Below are 18825 nucleotides of genomic sequence, written 5' to 3'. Positions count from 1 at the left end.
ACTTTATTTAGAGTGCTGTGAGCCACAGTGGTTAGCGGTGCTTCTACTGTGTGATTACATGGGTGGTGTGCAGGAACCAGCAGAGCGGCAGCAGCTCTGTGGAGTGCTAGCGTGTTCGTAGATTTGATTTGATACGCATTTAGAGGAGTAGCAAGCGCTCCAGCAGGTGATCAAGCAGCTGACCAGCAGAGCCCGACAGGCAGAGATAAGTACTGAACTGGGTCCTATAGGGACTGACTGAATTCTATCAGGACCGCCGAGTACTGATTCACGTAAAATCAAATGATACCATGTTTCGGTACCTGAACGCATTCTTCTAATTTTCCATGCTGGACCTGAATACAGCATTGCACACACATGAGCATAATGAGGTCAGTAGCTAGCATGTCAACAAAACAAGCGTGACTAGAATGTGCTCCACTTTTTAAAATGTGATGCAGATTACGCTCACTATGGTGGGAATACTTCCAACCTTAAGATAAGTACAAGATTTTACTCAAGGCTAAGATGTGTAGTGTTTTCCACAGCTTCAGATCTACGGCTATAAATCCTGCGTTTGGCACAATTAGCATGTTAGCATCTGTTAGCATGCTAGCATCCATTAGCAACTCATCTTAAACTAGTAAAAAATGTATATTAATTACCACATAAACACAGATAAAAGTAACAGAATTTGGTGCAGTTGAGTACCTGTACTGAGTATTGGTATCATATCGGTTCAAATGTACTCAGTACCCATCCCTACCGACAGGGTTTAATAAAACAAAAACAAAAACAAAACAAAAAAAAAAAACGAAACAATAACAACAACAGCAACAAAAACAGCATGTTCAGCTGAAGAACAGCACATTAAGCTGTTTTCCAATCAGCTGGGAATTTAGCCTGTAGCTAAACGTCAGTCTCATTTTTCAGGTGTGTGGGAAATAAATTCACCAGGGCAGCAGCAGTGTGTTTAGCTGGGTGTTACAAGTGTTACAAGTTAACCAAATGTTACAAGAGCAGCAGAACTGCTGCACACTCAGAGCACGCTAGCTGTAGCCTCGTGAACCAGCCCCGCCCACTCCACATCCACATTTGGATTTCAGAGCTGGGGTGGGTCTGGGGACAAGCCAATACAAACTCCATTGGTTACTCCTTTGACTGACAGCGCACTTCAGCCAATCAGCGCTTCAAAACAAATACGTCATCAAAATGCGTTAGCTTCTCTAAGCGTTAGCTTTAGCTCTTTAGCTCTAGCTTCTCTACACGCAAAGACACGCGAAAACGTCTTTTTCTGTTAGAAACTCACCAGGCGCAGACTCTTGCTCTTGCTTGATTGTTGTAATACTTGGTATTTTGGCTGTAACTTTACTTATTGCAGCTTTCAGGCGATGGTTAAAGTCCGTAATCTCCGCTACGCTCGGTGATGACGTCACTTCCAGTTTAGCTGCCGGAATTTGCCAAAAAAATTTGAAGACAAAAAGCGGCAACGCCGATTGGCTCGGCCGTTTCATGGCCGAGCCACATTCTCTTTCTCTTGGCTTGTCCCCAGACTCACCCCAGCCAAATGTGGATGTGGAGTGGGCGGGGCTGGTTCATGAGGCTACTCTAGCTGAACGTCTACCAAAAAAAAAGACCTTTTTTATTTTAAAATGCACAGTCTGGGACCGATACAACCACAACATTACGGCCACCAACAGTGAAAGTGGATGACAGATAAACTGCTGCGGCTCAAACTAATAGAAAGGTGGTGGAGTTCATGTGTGGATGGATCAGGGCTGTTTGATCAGTGAGGAGGTCTTAATGTTATGGCTGATTGTTGTATGGAGCAGCATGATAGCGCACTAACACATTGTACTGCAGAACTGATCAAATCTCAGAGTTTATTAAAATGTCTTTAAATGCTCTAAATCTGCAAGTAGATGGAGAATTTTACTGAAGGACAAAATACTTTGTTGTTGCTTTGTTTATTCACAGGAATCAATTCAGTACTTTAGTTGTTTTATTGAAATCGCCCTGAATAATATTTCCGAGGCGGGTCATGCTCCTCTCGAACCACTCAGACTTAAATATGACAGATTAGCATGGCATGATGTTACCCCACAACAATTTCCCAAGCAGCGTTCCTGGACCACAGGGCCCACGCAGGGAGAGTGGAAAACTTCTATATATATCCAAGATAACTCTGAACAAACTGCAGCGAAGAGGAAGTGAGAGAGGAAAGAAGAATTCAAGGGGAGAGGGAGAGAGAGGGTGCTCGAGGGGAAAGTCAAGTTCCCAGTTCACATTTCCCACGGAGTTCAGATCACGTGAAATTCACCGATTCTGCTACAGTGTTTAAATTAAATTTGTGATCAGGAGGCAGGAGAACAGAAACGCTGCAAGAGTGGACACAATGTAGCTCCACGTTCTTGTTCAAATATCATAAACGGGATGCACCTCCGGTTGTGGTGGCCATCAAACTGGCAGCTGAGCATCGTGGATCGTGCTTTAAGAGCCACGCCGACGGTCTGATGGCCGTTACACAACAATGTTTGTATTGTTTCCATGGCTTTATGCTCCTCATAGTGCTTTTATGTCGCATCATTTATAGATTTTGAGTCATAAAAGAGTGAATGTGGCGTATTGTAGCCTCTGCTGGTGTGTGGGAGCAGAGGAGGGTGGTTACACAGACACGCTCCTTCTGGTGCCAGCGCCTCGTTCAGGCTGATAACACTGTTTTTTCTGTGACGTGACGTTGTTTTTTTCCTCAGCTTTTATAATGGCAGTTTAAACTTTGATAGTGACGCAATGTCCTTCTTGTTCCTCTGTGGGAGAAAAAAAAAAACACGTTTGAATCTCACAGGTTGGTAATTCAGCATCTTGTTTCTCTTTTTCGTTGTCTTTTGATTGGAAGCCCAGAGCCGGCTTTCATACAGCATGTCGTGCTTGTTGTTTGACGACTGCCTCATGGAACACATTCAAAGTTGCATGCTATGCTGTCCTGATTTATTTAATGACATTAAATATATCATGATACACTTCCACTATATTACATATTGTACTGGTCGGGTTCACATATTGTTACATATGGTTTGCAAACAAAGACATGTTTGATGTTGGAGAGTAAACACATTTAAATGGCTCCATCTTTTTCTCATATCGGTCGTAACTCTTCTGGTCATCTTGTTGCAACAGCGGGAGCCTGTCAGTGTCTATCTTGTTTCTGATTGACTTTCTTTGAGGGAACCTTTTACACTGCATGTAATTTGACACCTACCTCATTGTTTTTACCGACACTGCTTGAAGTGAATGACTTAGTATGTGTAAACTGAGAAATCAAAAGCTTAGGTTTTAGACTCATGGAAAGCTCAAACTAGTTACATAAAATGTACTACTTTTGACATTTGACAAAAGTAAAAAATAACAGAATTGCATTTTTTTTCACCTTGGAATGTCATTTTTCTTATGATTTTTCTGGGTTAAATTCAACACTATGTTTTCAGGCATATTGTAAAAAAGTGCATGATAGTAAAAGGTTGTTTTGGAAAAGCTAAACATGCTCTGAAGAATCAGATGAGCTATTTTATACAATCAAAATATCTAAGGATCTGTGGCCTCAGTCAAAAGTGACCTCATGAAATCTGACCGTTGTGTAAAAAGGGTTGAACGCTCACGTGTGATCGCGGTGTGAAAAGGCGGATCGCGAAGGGTTAAAGTCTGCCAGCTTGAGGCCGGTTCGAGTGGTCAGATCCCTCCTCCCTCCGACGTGCTGCCTCAGCATGAGCCTGCAGAAACGCACACCGTGAAACGCACGCTTGCTCAGAAAGCCAGGGAGAGCATGGGCGAGTTGTCCGACAGCAGCTCATTTCCTGTTGTTGGGTTGCATCGTGCGAAGCGCATGTCTGGAAAACATTATTCAGATTCCTGCTGCTGTGCAAAGTTGAATCTGTTATCTCTGCAGCAGTGCAACATCTGGGTTTGTGTTGGAGGTGACCAGTAGAGGGCGCTGTGGGAGAGAAGGAATGTGTGTGTGTGTGTGTGTTACGCACATGCTGCGTTCTGCAAGGATAAACTCTTTACTCGCTTTTTAACTCTGTTGTCTGAAAGAAGTTGAGGAATTCCTGCCGTCTGCAGGGGAGAACTGGAAGGAGAAGTAATTCCGGGCATGACCTTGGCTGACTGAGGAGGGAGGAGGCGGATCGTCTTCCACAGCAGGAGGCAGCTTTTATGGCCTGCACAGACGGTTTTGAAACTTTCCACCAAATAAAAATCATCTGGAGCTGCAAAACACTGTGTTTAACCTTTAAAATCAGAGTAACACAGCCCATAAAGTTAGACTTTTGATATATTGTACAGACAAAAAGTGTCTTAGAACAAGAGACATTATAATTTTTTAATGCTTCCCGTTTTTTGGATTTTCAATGGATTGAGCAGTTATATATTTTTTATTAGATTTAGCAATTATTACATACATAATTATACCCAGCAAGTATTTATTTTTTTCTCACTTGTTTTATGATTGAAGTTGTTATAGTTTTTTTGTTTTTGTTTTTAATCTGATAGACATATTGGCCATTTATTAAATATTTGGGGTATTGAACAAATTTTAGGTATTTTAAAAGTTTTGATCAATTGTAATTTTGGGCTTTTTTTTAGCCTATTGAATCTGTTTTTAGCCTCTTCCTAAAACTGCTTAAAGCCCTTTTTTATTGACTGTTTTATTGGCATTTCAACTGTTTAACTTTTTTAGCACTTTACTGAAAACACTTTTGGAGATTCTGACAAGGCTAATTTTAGAATAACGGCCTGATTTCAAGTGCAGATGCAAAGCTGTCTTTCGGTTGTCCGTTTACACGGCAGTGGTGCTCGAAACCACTTAAAACGCATGTGTGTGTTTGTGTGGGGTTTCATTACAGAAACAAAGAGCGCACACTCTGTCCAACGTGCTAACTACATCGTTTTCAGTGTTTCTGCCGTCGCCGTGTACATGGACATCATTTTTAAAACATTGCCAAGTAAATGTGAAACCTTTCTTAAACAAAAATGATAAAATGGAGTTTTCTCTTGAAACATTTCTGTGTAACTGAGGCCTGAGTCTGGTATGCAAATACAGTAAAATTTTTATCTTGTTTTTACTTCCATATATTTCCTGAAAGTTTCACGGAGCCACTACAAACGAGCTAAAGAGCCACATGTGGCTTCAGAACCCTGTTCTAGGCTTTTATCTTAACTTCCTGTCACTTTTTTTTCCTCATTTACCTTTTCTCCTCCAGTTAACCTTGAAAACCCTTTCACACACACAAACACGCACACACACTACTGTCAGTCTTTAAAACTTCAGGCTGTTTAGTTGTGTGCAAGTAGAAAGTAAAGCCAGCTAGCATGTCATGCTAATTCCTTGAATTTATGAGCTCGCTCCTTCAGATCTGCAGGAAGGAGCGAGTCATGCTAATGAGGCTCGTAAAGTCGGGCTTCTCCTGCTGCCGCTGCTCTTTGAAGCTCTTAAAGCGTCTTCCACCAGGATGTCCCTCTGACTCACTTTCAGGAGACGATTAGCTAAGTGCTTTAGGAAGAAAGGCGGGCGCACGCTCACCTCCCGTTTAGTGTTTGTTAAGAACTTATTTTTAAAAAAGGTGTTTTTCAAGCTCGTCAAGGATGTGGCCAGTTGTAACTTCACAGTCATGTGCATAATAAACCATAGTCATAACACCTTCACACTACTTCAAGGTCAAACGGGGTTTGATACACCACATAATTCCCACTAGAGGAATATTCACATTCCTTCCCACCTGGTGACTGAGCTGGGATCAGCCCTCAGATTGAGCCTTGTTAGCTGTGTGTCGGTCCATCTCATCGTGTAGTGGAAACTTGTCTTCCTCTTTGTTCTCGGCAGCACACGCCCACTGCCTGCGAGATGTCAGCCGCTATTAGTGTTAACAAGCAGATACATTAGACCGCTGAGGCCTTTGATCGGCCCCAGCCAAGTGTGTTTATGCGTGTGTGTGTGTATGTGTGTGTGTCTCGCTTTTTTTACTCTCCTTGTCGAGCCTGAATTAGATACAGGATGGGGTTAAGTGCTTGGTTCAGATAGTTGTGTATCCTCGTGTTACTCTTGTTGTGGGATCCCGACTCTGTGATCTCACAACTGTTGGGTCCCAGACTCCCGTATCAACACTATAAACCTGGATCTCATCAGGTAGTTCAGATGCAAGACCCTACAAATATCCAAGAACGACCATGTCAAAATCGTAAAGACCAAAATCTTTATGCACATCATCGAGACGTCACACTTACTTTAGATTAGAACCACACAACATATTCAGTATTTGTGTATTGTGTGATTAATTAAAAAAAAAAATAGTGTGCTTAAGTAATAGAACAGTACCGGTAATTGATAGAGATGTCGTCAGAACAATACGCTAACATCATCTGCGTAAGTGTTTGTATTTACAGTTAATCATAAGTTATGGCAACACATTACAACTTTATTACATCTTCAGGTGAGGAAAAGTGAGATCGGCTTAAAGGTTCAGATAATGCTAAGCATGAAGAAAATGAGTGTAAGTCAATGGAAAGTCCCCTGGAGTGATGAAAATGCTGGTGTGTGTGTGTTTGCCAGACTGGTCTGGAGTAATTACTCTTCCAGTAATGATATTGGGCTAATGATGCTAAGTCTTTGTGCATGCATGCGCGCATCATTGATTATGTGCGTGTGTGTGTGTGTGTGTGTGAGAGAGAGCAAGAGCAGGCTTGGGATGGGATGCAGTATCAATAGTCCTGTTTATGACAGTAGGGCAATCTGTCTGGTTTCTATTTCAGCTTGTAAATCTGCATGTGGAGGAGAGCAGGGAGGGAAGGAAAGGAAACTATAAGGCTCAAATAGATGATTATTTATTGGCTGCCGTTGCTGCGTTCACCACTTTTTTGTTTTAACATGCATGGAGGTACACGTGCATGTTTAAGCCCTTTGGCTTCGGGACACGTTGTTGCTTTCTCACGGGGGGGGCTGAAGCCAGATGTGTGCATGATGGAGGACGTGCAATCACTTCTTTTAAAGAGGTATTCCTTGTAGCATGTGAGGAGGTGTGGGGAAAGCACAGAAAGAGAGGGAGGAAGGGGGGCTGCGTGTCACCCAACACAGGGACTGTTTCCTCTTAAGGGAGGGGGAAGAAAAGTGGGTGAGCGAGTGAGAGAGCAAGAGAGAGAGAGAGAGAGAGAGAGAGAGGTGTGTTGAGCCTGTGCGAGCGGCAGTAAGAGGAGAAGCTATGGCAGCTGGCTCTCAGGACGGAGGGCCGAGCTTCTAAAAACAAACTCTCGGCTAAATAGTGGTCGTGACGCGGCGGCGCTGGAGGCCACATTCTTCCAGCCGGGGCTGTCGAAGAAGGTTGGGTTCAGGGGGGGAAAAAGGAGAGGAAACCCCTGTCGGGAACGGGACAATAACCGAGCACTGGTGGGGCAGGAACCATGAAGTACAGACCCACGGTAAGACATGCGGGCGAAAAGTGGTTTGGAATGGAGTTTTTGTTGGCCCACCTGCAAAGGTGGCGGAGTTCAGACATGCAGGGACGTCAGGAGATTTACTTGAGAAGTTGTAGTTGCTGCATAGCCGTCGCGATCGCCATGCCCCCGCACTTCAAGGACACACAGGTGAGCGGGACTCAGGTGAGAGTGAACTTCAGGCAGTCCTGTTATTCACCTGATGAACCCTTCTCCTTCTCCTCGGTCGAACCTGAGCCCAGCATCCTCACACAGCTCGGCTTCTGCGTTTGTCATGTTGATGTTAGGTCTATTTAGTATGTGGAAAAGTTTGTTCCCTATCACTGTGTGTGTGTGTGTGTGTGTGTGTGTGTGTGTGTGTTGTGCTGCCCCAGGGCGAGGCGGTCACACACTGGTGTTGTGTGGCCGGGCGGCCACATTCTTCTGGCATTCTCTGAAATTGAAAGTGAGCGTGTTAATGAATTAAAAGAGAAGGGGGAGGCGGTGTGGGCGTGATGTGGTCCTGTGGTGCAGATCAAAGCAGAAGAATAAGAAAATGTTGGGCTTCAGTTTGCTCTGCATGAACACTGGTTTGTTGTGGGTAAGGACTGTTTGACTGTCAAACACAGCATTGCAAACCAAACATGAAAGCAGACCTCTATTCTCCACACAATGCAAACATGTGCACCTTTTACCCTGCCGAGTATGAAACCAATAATCTGGAGTCCAGCAGAAAGGTCCAGACTCATGAAGTCGCTCATGATGAGCCAACCAATCCTCCATAGTTTCAAATAATCTAATTTGTCGTCCAGTAATCTACTGTTAAGACGGAGCTGATCTGATTAACTTTGAAGGCCAGTATGGAAACTGAGGCCGCACGATGTGTTACAAATTTCTCCTGTCTGTGATTTTAACATGCGGGAAAAAAACGAAGCTTGGTGAATTGTTTTTATGCATTTCCAGTGATGTGGGAAAATATTTACCCTTTTCTTGATTCCTCAATTACTTTACCGTGTAACGGCCAGCTAGGTTTGGATATCTTTTTTCCAAATATTTCCTCACTGTGTTGTATGTGTGTATATGAATAGACTTTTTTTATCCAATTTACTTGAGCCCTGCTGGATTGAAAACAAAGGAAAATGAGGAAAAACTGAAAAGGCAGACATTTCTGAAATGTTGCTGGTGGAGAGTACAGGTTTGTATGTGATCAGAAACAGACTCAGTGTAGTTGTTTTGTGAAAGTTGGGTCTAAAAAGGTGTCATCATTCAGTAGGTCATATTAGGATACTCTCTCACATTAAGGCATATTCAACTGTTTTGCAGCTCTAATGGAAACTGTTCTGTTTGGAACTTTGACTTGTCTCATAACGTTTATGATGCAACTGTGGAAAAAAAATGAATAAAAAGCCTTAAGTTTTATTCAGACCAACGTTCGCTAGATTCTTGCAGTGGCACAGAAAGGCGCCCTTCCACTGTTCGTTCCAGTGGAAACCTCCGACCACGTGGCGAAGGCCTCTGCAATCTGGACCAACGACAAAGATTTCTGCTGGACTTAACGCGCTTTTCATTATGACCACCTGGGAATTCATCAAGCGGCACTAAATTGAAGAAATTGTCCAAACTGACTGAGGAATTTACTCCCACTAATAAAGATCTGCTACACAGAGACAGCAGTTCCAACAACTGTCACATCTTGTGTTGGCTCATACGTCCAGTGAAGCGTACCACGGTTCATTTTGGAGCTGGACCAAAGCTGCACTCCGAGTGGTCTCAGCCCACTTGTTTGGTTTAGGAGGGAAGATTTGGAGTTCCACTCCTCAGCAGCACGGAGCTCATTTTAATTAATTCCTGCAGCAAGTATTGAAAAGCCGTGGTCATAGAGACCTGGGACCGTGTTCTATGATAAATGCCGTCTTTTAGCTGAATACATTGTAATAAGCACATGAAGCAGTTCTGTCTCATTCTCAACTGTTTTCTCACAGCTGCTACTTCTTTTCTCAGCTAATCGTGGAGGAAAAAATCAAGAGGTGACAATGTCGCACCGAGCTGCTTTAGGCGGTAAAACTGTCAGTTAATTGCCATTTTCTTTCAAAGTGGTTCTGCTGTCATTTTGAATTAGTAGATCATGAAGGAACAGCGCATGGAAACGTAGTTTACAACGGTTCAGTCAGTCGTTTGCAACATGTACATTATCGCAAGCATGATTAGTTCTCAATAATTGATCAGCTGAGTAGTCGTCTTGTATCATCAGATGAGCTGTGATCATTTAATGATGTGTCACCAGTTCTAGTCAACATGTAGGAATCTGTATTTTAAAAAAAAAGACGACTACCGGTATTTAAAGAGAGTGATCAGTTTGATCAGCCGATCGGTCTCACTCCTGCAGCAGCGGATGTGCACGTCGCAGGAATGACACATTTATCAGGACTGCACAATGCAGCGACACATTCTTGACACAGTTGTCATTGTTGCCTGCTGCACGTCGGACTCCAGTTCAGTAGGTAGTTTATGTCGGGCTCGCCTCACTCGCTCTGCCACTCACTTTCTAAACTCTGTCAAGCCTGAGCTGTGATGGAGTTTGACGCGTGAAAATGCTGTCGGAAAGGTTCGATAAACCAGCTGATCGCATCTGGAATACAAATCCGATTACTTGAAGGCGCCAAACGTCTTCGTACATGGAGTATCTGTGGGGTCAGGTAAGTTAGGAAATATGCAAACTTGATAAATCAGAAGGGAAGGTGATGATTAGGCTTGAACTGAGGAAAAGAATTAGACTTATTTTTAGTGTGTTGAAAAGTAGAACATCAGTGCGATAAGAAGATGTGGACGTGTCCTCATCTGCCTTTCAATGACAGATGAATGAAGTGAAACCTGCCTACCAGCTTCAGATGGCTTGTTTCTGTAATTTTATGCATTAATATATATACAAAAATAGTATAAATGTGAGTCCAGAGCAGGGACATGACTCTTTTTTCCCAGGAGAGGGAAAGTTCAGGGAAATCTACAGCAAGAAGCATGAATGGAAATCAACGATAAACAGAGCCGTCCCGGCTGCTGCTTTTGTTGCTCCAGCCCTCATGTCTTCATGCTCACCGGTTGAGTTCTGCAGCCAGCTCACTCCACCTGTCTGACGGCTTTACAGAGCTGCTCACTCTCCGAACACAGAGTGTGTTTCGCTGAAACCCTCGACAGGTGATCAGCGAGGAAAAGCTCCAGTATTGGCGGGTCATCTCCCGAAGGCCTGACTCAATCGGACCTTGACTAACCTGCCATGGTTTGTGCTTTGCCAGACACTTTGGACTCTCCGTGAAACCAGCGGGTTTCCATCAGCTCCTGCTTGGCGGCTGATGTCATGATTGGCCTCATTTTTGGCCTCACAGTATTTTTACAAGAGCAGCATTCATGTCTGAGAAATCCATCAGCATTTCTATACTTCATGCCCTTTTGTTTTGGACCAGCTAGCAAAGACGGGACGAGGGAAGAGGAGAGGGCGAAGTCAGCGCCAGACAGCTGATTCACAGTGGAAAAATGCAGACAAAGGGCAAAACATTCATTTAGTAGTGAACATCAACAGAAGCACACACTCTTACCCATGTGGTTGTGATTACTGATTTGTGCCGATCACATAAAACAGACATCAGAAGAAGCTTTTTGTGTTTCTCTTTTTGTGTACTAAAACACACATTTTGGCTTCTGTTGGTCCCACATTGAAAGTGTCAAAAAACAAGGTGAACTGCTTTGCTTTGCAAATGTTTTCAGTGTCAGACTAAAATCATCTTCCTGTTTAGCGAAACCGATATCGTTTTCATGAGGATTTCTTAAATATGATCATCTGATGCAAAAACATCCAACAAGGTGATGAGGCTGGTGTCAAATTACAAGCCTCTGATGATCAATGTCAGAATTTAAGCATAAATACTCAAAAGTTTAAGATGAAAAAGATCTCTCTTAGTTGCGATATATCAGTTTCAATTTGAGAGATGCTGTTGAGACTGATGATGACCAAAATGAAGCAACATTTTTTTTGGACTCTCACAAAATGGATTTCATTGACAGGTCTGTGAAATAAGTCTGACATGGACTTGTAAAAGCGAAGTAGTGATGAGCTACACAGGAGAGCCACCCGAGGGGAAATTCTGGAAACTATTCCCCATTAAATCCTGGCTTTTCTGCATTTCTGCTCTCTGCTGAGTCTCAATGTTCTCATCTATGTCAATCCATACTTCCACCATGTGTCACTGCATGGTGCGCCGACAGCCGCGGCTTGGATGAGGTTTACATAAACAGTGTGACATCTGAGCTGTGTGAGCACGCCCGAGGCGATGTAAAGGTCAAGGAGAGAGCTGCTATTGTTCACAGGCCGCCTGGATGATCGAATCCCTCTGCTTTCTCCCCCTTTCGCTGCTTCTCTTAGATGTGGCGGCTCGCTCAGGCTGTCACTTGAGAGAGGACAGGGGCACTGGAGGGAGGAGGAGGCACTCAGGAATAAGAAACATAATGTTTAGCTCACTAGTCCAGGAATATGAGAGTCAAGACTCGGTGATTAAAATGGATACCTGATCACGGATCATGATGTAATGCTTTCATTGCAGTTTTGTCATCAAACTTTGCTCTGTTGTCCTGGTATGTAGATGTTTTTGTTGTAAATTGCTGAAAGCATAAAGCACAGATTCCTTGAAGGCTTTGAGTTTTACCCATAAATATAAAAACACTTTGCCAAAAAGTTAACGTACAAATGGATCTGGGCGCGTCTGAGTCTATATTTGTTGTTTCAAGGGTGGATAATTTGAGTACAAACTCTAGCACATGGCTGAGAAGTTAAAAAGACTGAAAGGACTCGTTGAGATACTCATTAATAAGGTTTTAAAAATACTTGCCTTTGTTCTCAATGTTAACTTTTTCTGATGCATCACCAAATAAGCCAGTCTGAGAGGAATCTGTCTGTCCATTCAGGAGCCAATAGGATTGTTTGGAGCCGAATTACATAGAAAACTATGTTTTCATGAAGAAAAAGTTGTTTTGTGGACCTGTTTGGATAGTATTGGTAGTTAATTTCACTCGCAAGGCAAACATGTCAAGTAATTTTAGGTGAACACTGCTTTTTGAGCCTCTGTCGCTCCAAACCATAGTCAAGATAGAAAAACCCATGCGAGCCTCGAAGCTTTATGCTTTTGTCTCTCACTTATCAATAACACTGCCGGTGCTTTCACACTGATGCTGTTTTGTCTTCTTCAAGAGTTTACTTCCTCCGATAGTCTGCTTTATTTGGACAGGTGTATAAACTCATCGGCACGCTGAGGACTAAATAAAGGAGCTCTCATTGACACGTGAACTTCTGATTTGTGAAACGCTGATGGACTATCTGGCAGACCAAATATTAGAAATAACCTGTGCAACCACAGCTAATTTCCCAGTCAGTGTTGTTGATTAGTAGCTGCATGACCTTGTCCTGTGACCTTTGGTTCACTTTTAAAAGAGCAGTGAGAAAGTGAATCAAAACGGACTGGGTGCCATGACACTCTGGAGGCCGCCATTGTTGCTATTTTCCATCTACTTGCACATCCTTCATAAATGTGTTCTGATAAACGCTCCTCATTGTCCATCTGGAGGGTAGGAGTCTGAGAAAAGTCCGAATGTCTCTACAAACTTTGGTGCAGATCCTTCAGGAGCTGTGAAGTGTTTTGAGAGAATCCAACGCTGCTGTCCTCAGTGAACCGCATGACTCAAACACTTGGTGCACAAACACCAATCAGCCACTGTCCAGTGAAGAGAATAACACCAATTACCTCTTTGTCATGACACCCGTCAGTGTGTGGGATATCGTAGGTAGAAAATGAATATTTTGCCCTCAGAGTTAATTTGTTCGGGATGAAAACACTTGTAAGGATTAGAGCGAGTTGGACAACAACCGGGAAGGAGCATCTAGGTTCAGCTGTTCTGGGATGCTTCAACAGCAAAGGGGCGCCTTATGTCAGGGTTGTCAAATATAAGGCCCATGGGCCAAAACCAGCTCACAAGACGGACCAGTCCGGCTGTTCAGTGCTTCAGACTAGCAGAGGATTGTACCTCTTCAGATCTGCTTCCACCTGCCTTGTTTGCTGCACAGGATTCGGAAAACATGACGCCATGCGGGGACCGGGTGGGTGCGTAGTCGGTGTGTTCCTGAGGCCGGGCGGAGGTCCGGTGTGCTGCATTACCCGCAGGAAAGCCAAACAGTCAAAGAAGTATTGGGAAACAATGAAGTCATGGAGAGAGAGAGGGAGAGAGAGAGACTGAAACGAGGAGTGTGAGTGAAGGAGAGCAGGGAATGTATAGAGGAAGAGGAGGGGGGGGCGGCGGGGAAGTACGACTCTGGTTTCTTTCTTCCCAGGCGCCATAATATTTAGAGGGTTCTGTAATAAACCATGACACCTTAATGTAAATGAATGTCAGGATCTGCTGCCCTGGATGGTGATTTAACCAAACCTCCACATGGAGTATTCCTTTGTGTTTTGTCGGAACACTCGCCGTCTGCTAAGTCTTTCCCAGGAAACCTCTCGCGCTCAGCAGGAAGTCCTATGTTTCCAGCTGCAGCCGCAGCAGCATGTTTGGGATCAAGACTTACTTCACTCCAGACACGATTTTGAAGGAAAGCTTCGTTATTACAATGTCTAATGTTGAAATGCCATACATGGTTACAGTGACAGGTGAGAAGAGTTGGACAGAAATGTGACAGCAGTGACTGATATGTAGGAATGTAACACACTCATACGCACACTCATGCACTCACACACTCCCAGCTGCAGTGTGTTTGCTTTACATAGAGATGTGTGAAACAATAGGTCACCAGAGCTCATGGTGAGAGCAGAGAGGAGGGATACAGTTACCATACATACAGAATCACGCAAGCAACAAACAAACTAATAGCAAGAGTCTCATCACTTCAATAATCTTTTAACTCGTTTCTTCACTTTTTTTAAGCCTGAAACTAGGACATGTGTTTATGTTGGTTCTTTTTACGATCCTGAAGCAATAAACCATCAGAATTTATCACGTCAGTTTTTATAAGGCACAATTTGTTTTTCTCTGGATGACTGTATAAACAGAACTGATACCAGATCTAAGAAATTATGGCTAACGCCTGAAGTTTTACTCCTTAAGTGCTCCTTCAAACATGACCTGTAGAATTTGACTTTAGTCTTCTTCTTGCTTCGTCTTACTTTGTGACTGAGCTTCAGAGTTTTCTTTCTTTATTTGATCTCAGACTTATTCATCTTGAAGAGGAATCAAATTAGCACCTTTTTTTGTTGATTGGGAACTTACCTGGCCTTGTAGATTTTTTTGCTTTTAATAAACATGTTTGGGATTTAATTCAGAGTTTGTTGGTCTGTATACTTTTCTGAGATTTTTTTTCTTTCTCGTTTTGATTTTAGTCTTTGCCTTATTTAGCATTTGCAGGTTTGACATTTGTTCTTCAGAGGGTTGAGGAGCGACTCTATTTGGACCTCGTTTTTTAATCTGTGCTGCTCTTAAAGCAAGACTTATCTTGGATTATGTTAATTGTTCGGATCTTGATTTGCACTCTGTAGCTTAATCAATAACTTGATTTTAGCTCATGCTTATTTTGTAATTGTCTGAATTTATGACTTAATGTTAAAGTTCGGACTTTGGTTTGGAGTTAATAGCCAGGACGTAATAACTAATGTGGTGACGTGTCGCTCGTGTGTCAGCATATTTGTTTCCATGTTACTCCACTGATATGTGTGCAGGCCGAAGCTCCCTGTCACATTTAAACCTCAAACCGAGCATCTCTCCTACTTAGTTCAGTTATATCAGTCCTGCAGCATCTTTTTCACTGTATTTCTACACGTTTCGCATTAAATCTGCATTTACTGTATTCCAGCATGGAAAAATTTGTCTTCCAGTGCAGCCTGTGTGTAATAAAAACTAATATTAGAAATTTCTTTTCACATCTAGTTTAATGTGAGCATTTTAGATTGCAGGGTCTTTAAAGTCCAATAATAAAAAAACCTACGTCCTGTAAAAGGATTAAATCAACTCTCCCTCTCTTTGGGACGGTGCCAGTGTCGTGTCCTTGTGAGGACATGTGCGTGCGCGCGCGCGCGCGCACACACACACACACACACACACACACACACACACACACACACACACACACACACACAAACACGCTGACTGGTATTTTATAGCTTGGATTAAGAAGTTAAAAAAGGGGGCATCGGTGAAACTGAGTCACAACCAGAGCATAAAGCCGAGAAGCGAGTCGGCCCTGACGGTCTCCCGGCCGCCGCGGCCTTCGCCTCCTCCAGAAGGTTGTAAAGATTAAAGTACAGGGGCGGTGCAGTTAATTAAAGAGCGTAAACATGACAGGCGCTGCCAGCTGAGGTTATTTGGTTTATGGGAACCTGCTGTGGTCCTGGCTTTGTTTGCCCCTGAAGTGTTTCTCTGGACAGCGAGACGACGGTCCACGGCAGCATCGGGCGGTTCCTCCCCTCCGACGCTCCCAGCCCTCCTCTCAAAGCCGGGATCAGACATATTCATGCATACTTGAGTGAAACTTGAACAAGATGCCGTGTGTGTGTGTCTGCAGTGATTTAATGCGCTCAGTGTTGTGTTGAGGGCGCTGCCATGTGGAATTTCAGGGAGTATCGTCAACTTTCCAGTTTAAATGGAGCCGTAGCCCGGCGTCCATCACCCCCGCCGTGGTTTTCCCTCTCGTCTCACCTCGCGCTAATTAATATGTTCTCTCCGTCTCCTCCATTTCTCTTGGCGGCCTCCTGAGGGATGAAGTCTGCGATGCTGCGCAACACAACAACACCTGCTGTACTTCGGAGTGTGTTATTGTGTGTGCCTGCGTGTTGTGTGTCCCTGTTCTTACTCAGCCTGTCGCTCGCCGCTACTCTCAGACTCACACCGGTTTTTAGCTGAATCCAACTCTGAACGTCTCAAAGATGGACGTCAGTGACATCCGGAATCTCATGCGCAAAACTCAGGCTTGTATCTTAGGAAACAGGCTCCTGACCAATCGCGTCGACGAACTTCAGAATGTAAGTGTCTAATGCGAAAATTGTCGGGTTTTGTGTCGTGGCAGTTTGGTTGAAGCGATAATCGTTCCTCAATCAGACACATCTGGTTGTTGGGATCTGCTCAGGAAGTTTTCGAGACGCACCAGCAGTGAATCTCTTCTTTGTGTGTTGTTTGTGTTTGAATCCATGTGAAGTCTGTGACTTCCTCTGAGACTTCAACCAGCTTCTTGGCGTTAGAAATGGAAATCAGTGAGGGGGACTCGACAAGTTCTCCATGTCCTAGAAGTGCGCGTTTGTGTGAAAACAGACACTCGGGAGAATTGTTTGTGCATTGTAAGACTTGGTTCTTCAACATCTTCGTGTCTCTAAGCACATCTGATCCACAGAATTTAGTATTCTACTTTTGATCCGGAAAAACAAGACACTTGAAGACATCTGAGGATAAATGATTTCACTTGACATTTTGGAAGGAGTGTAACTCCAAATATTAGCACCACATGCAGTTTATTATTTCAATAGGTTTGAATTATGCTCTTCCTGTTCTCAGTGTATGAGATTTAAAAGTATTTTCTGTGCTCCCGTGAGAGTATTGGGCTTAAAATGAAGTGAGATCAAGGCACATTCCAATGGAGACCAACTAAAATCAGGTTTTTTCTGAGTGGAGCAGTGTCTTCTTTTTATTTTGGAACGATGAGATTATTTTGCGTGAGAAAAAGGTTTTTGTACTGATTGCTTAATTTACCCTTGTAATAGTGAGATGTGTAGGTGAAAGTGCACCTTGTTTTCAAAGGATATGCAGGAGAGATTTTTTGTCTGTTTCAGGATCGTATTGTTTTTTTGTTGGTGTTGTGGTACGGTAACAATCTCTTCCACAGGCTGCTTGTAGTATTGGAAGCACTAGATTACCTGCCCCATCACCTGAGCCACTGTCCCTATAGGTACCATATTAACCAAAACACTTTAAATAAGGGATGTATCATCTTTACTCAAATGCACCAAACTGTCCTTCAGCAATTTTCAAAAGAAAAAAGTGCAACACCTATTTTATTTGCAATAACTGTGTTTAACGTCATCGTTATGCTTTTTATTGCCTGTGGGGAGGCAATAAGTGAAGATGGATCAGGTGCACTGGAAGCAGAGTGTCTGGCTCCTGAAACACGGCACAGGCAGAGTGTGATGGATGAAGTGCCGCCGTATGCTGACGACATCGCTCCGTTCGCCCACAAAGCTTCACCTCCTCCGTCTTCTCCGTCGTCCCCTCCAGGTGGTGGCCACTGACGGGGTCCGGGCTATGATGGAGTCGGCCCTGACAGCCAGAGACCGGGTGGGGGTGCAGGACTTTGTCCTGCTGGAGAACTACACCAGCGAAGCAGCCTTCATCGAGAACCTGCGCAAACGCTTCAAAGAGAACCTCATCTACGTGAGTGACGGCGCCGATGCTGACTGTCTTTCGCTGATACGGACTCTGCGGCGTCGGTCCTCGTGGTCATGTCACCTGACTGTGTGTTTCCTGTTCTTCAGACGTACATTGGTTCGGTGCTGGTGTCCGTTAACCCGTACAAAGACCTTGAGATCTACACCAAGAACCACATGGAGCGATACCGAGGGGTCAACTTCTACGAGGTGTCACCACACATGTAAGTATGCAGAAGGAGCTCAGTCCGAAAAGGTATTAGCTGTACTCAGAGCTTTCTGTACATGTTTGAAAGTTACACAGATCTGAAAACTTCCTTTGCACCAGAGGTTGCGCAAAATATTCAACATTGGAATATAAAATATTATCTGCCCTCTAATTTAATGTATCAGAATCCTGGATGACCTCCCAATATTTCTGTATTTGTTAAAAATTTCAACAACGTTGATCCTTTGAATTTCCGCTATGGGTCTGAAATACTGCAGAGCGACCATAAATGACTGAAACACTCATGTCGTTCGATCTGCTGCGAAGGAAAGCAAGTCGTCTGTGGAATCATCATGAGAAAAACAAACCCGGTTGTACAAATGTGTGATTGAGTGTAAGTCGGGAGCGATGATTCATGGGTAACACATTTCCCCATCAGCTCAAACAACTGCCTGTGTGCTCTGTGGCGACAGCAGCATGTTTCTGTCACACTCGCAGTATTTGCATGGAGAGTCAACAGGTTACGTCATGCTCTCGCGGCCTGACCGTCGTCCTGTGTGTCAGCGGGTGTTTGTTTGAAGGGTTGCCACAGGGACGGTCAGGGAATTCCTCGTTTCATCCTCCCAGCATCCCCTGCAGGTCATCGGCAGAACAATCCGCTCCTTCATGACCGCCGGCGGCGAAGTCATCCAAACATTTTCTGAATCTTTCGTGACTTTTCTCTTCGACACTACAGCGTAT

At 43.8% G+C, this 18825-nt stretch overlaps 1 protein-coding gene across 4 annotated transcripts in view; it reads left to right on the top strand.

The window, feature by feature from the left end:
• LOC115401173 (unconventional myosin-Ic) overlaps nucleotides 1–18825 on the top strand; it is a 56529-nt gene that overhangs the window by 21139 nt on the left and 16565 nt on the right. For 2 of the 4 annotated variants that reach the window (XM_030109375.1, XM_030109378.1), the window contains exons 2-3: nucleotides 17728–17883; nucleotides 17985–18100. In XM_030109375.1, the coding sequence (XP_029965235.1) occupies nucleotides 17728–17883; nucleotides 17985–18100 (272 nt within the window). Of the gene's footprint in view, nucleotides 1–7199; nucleotides 7444–10000; nucleotides 10134–17727; nucleotides 17884–17984; nucleotides 18101–18825 lie in introns of those variants that run through there. The other 2 variants (XM_030109377.1, XM_030109376.1) reach the window with 2 other exon arrangements.

This window comes from Salarias fasciatus, chromosome 14 (genome assembly GCF_902148845.1).
Source record: "Salarias fasciatus chromosome 14, fSalaFa1.1, whole genome shotgun sequence".
Taxonomy (NCBI): domain Eukaryota; kingdom Metazoa; phylum Chordata; class Actinopteri; order Blenniiformes; family Blenniidae; genus Salarias; species Salarias fasciatus.
The sequence above is the reverse complement of the archived record's forward strand: the minus strand, read 5'-3'. Positions and strand labels throughout refer to the sequence as shown.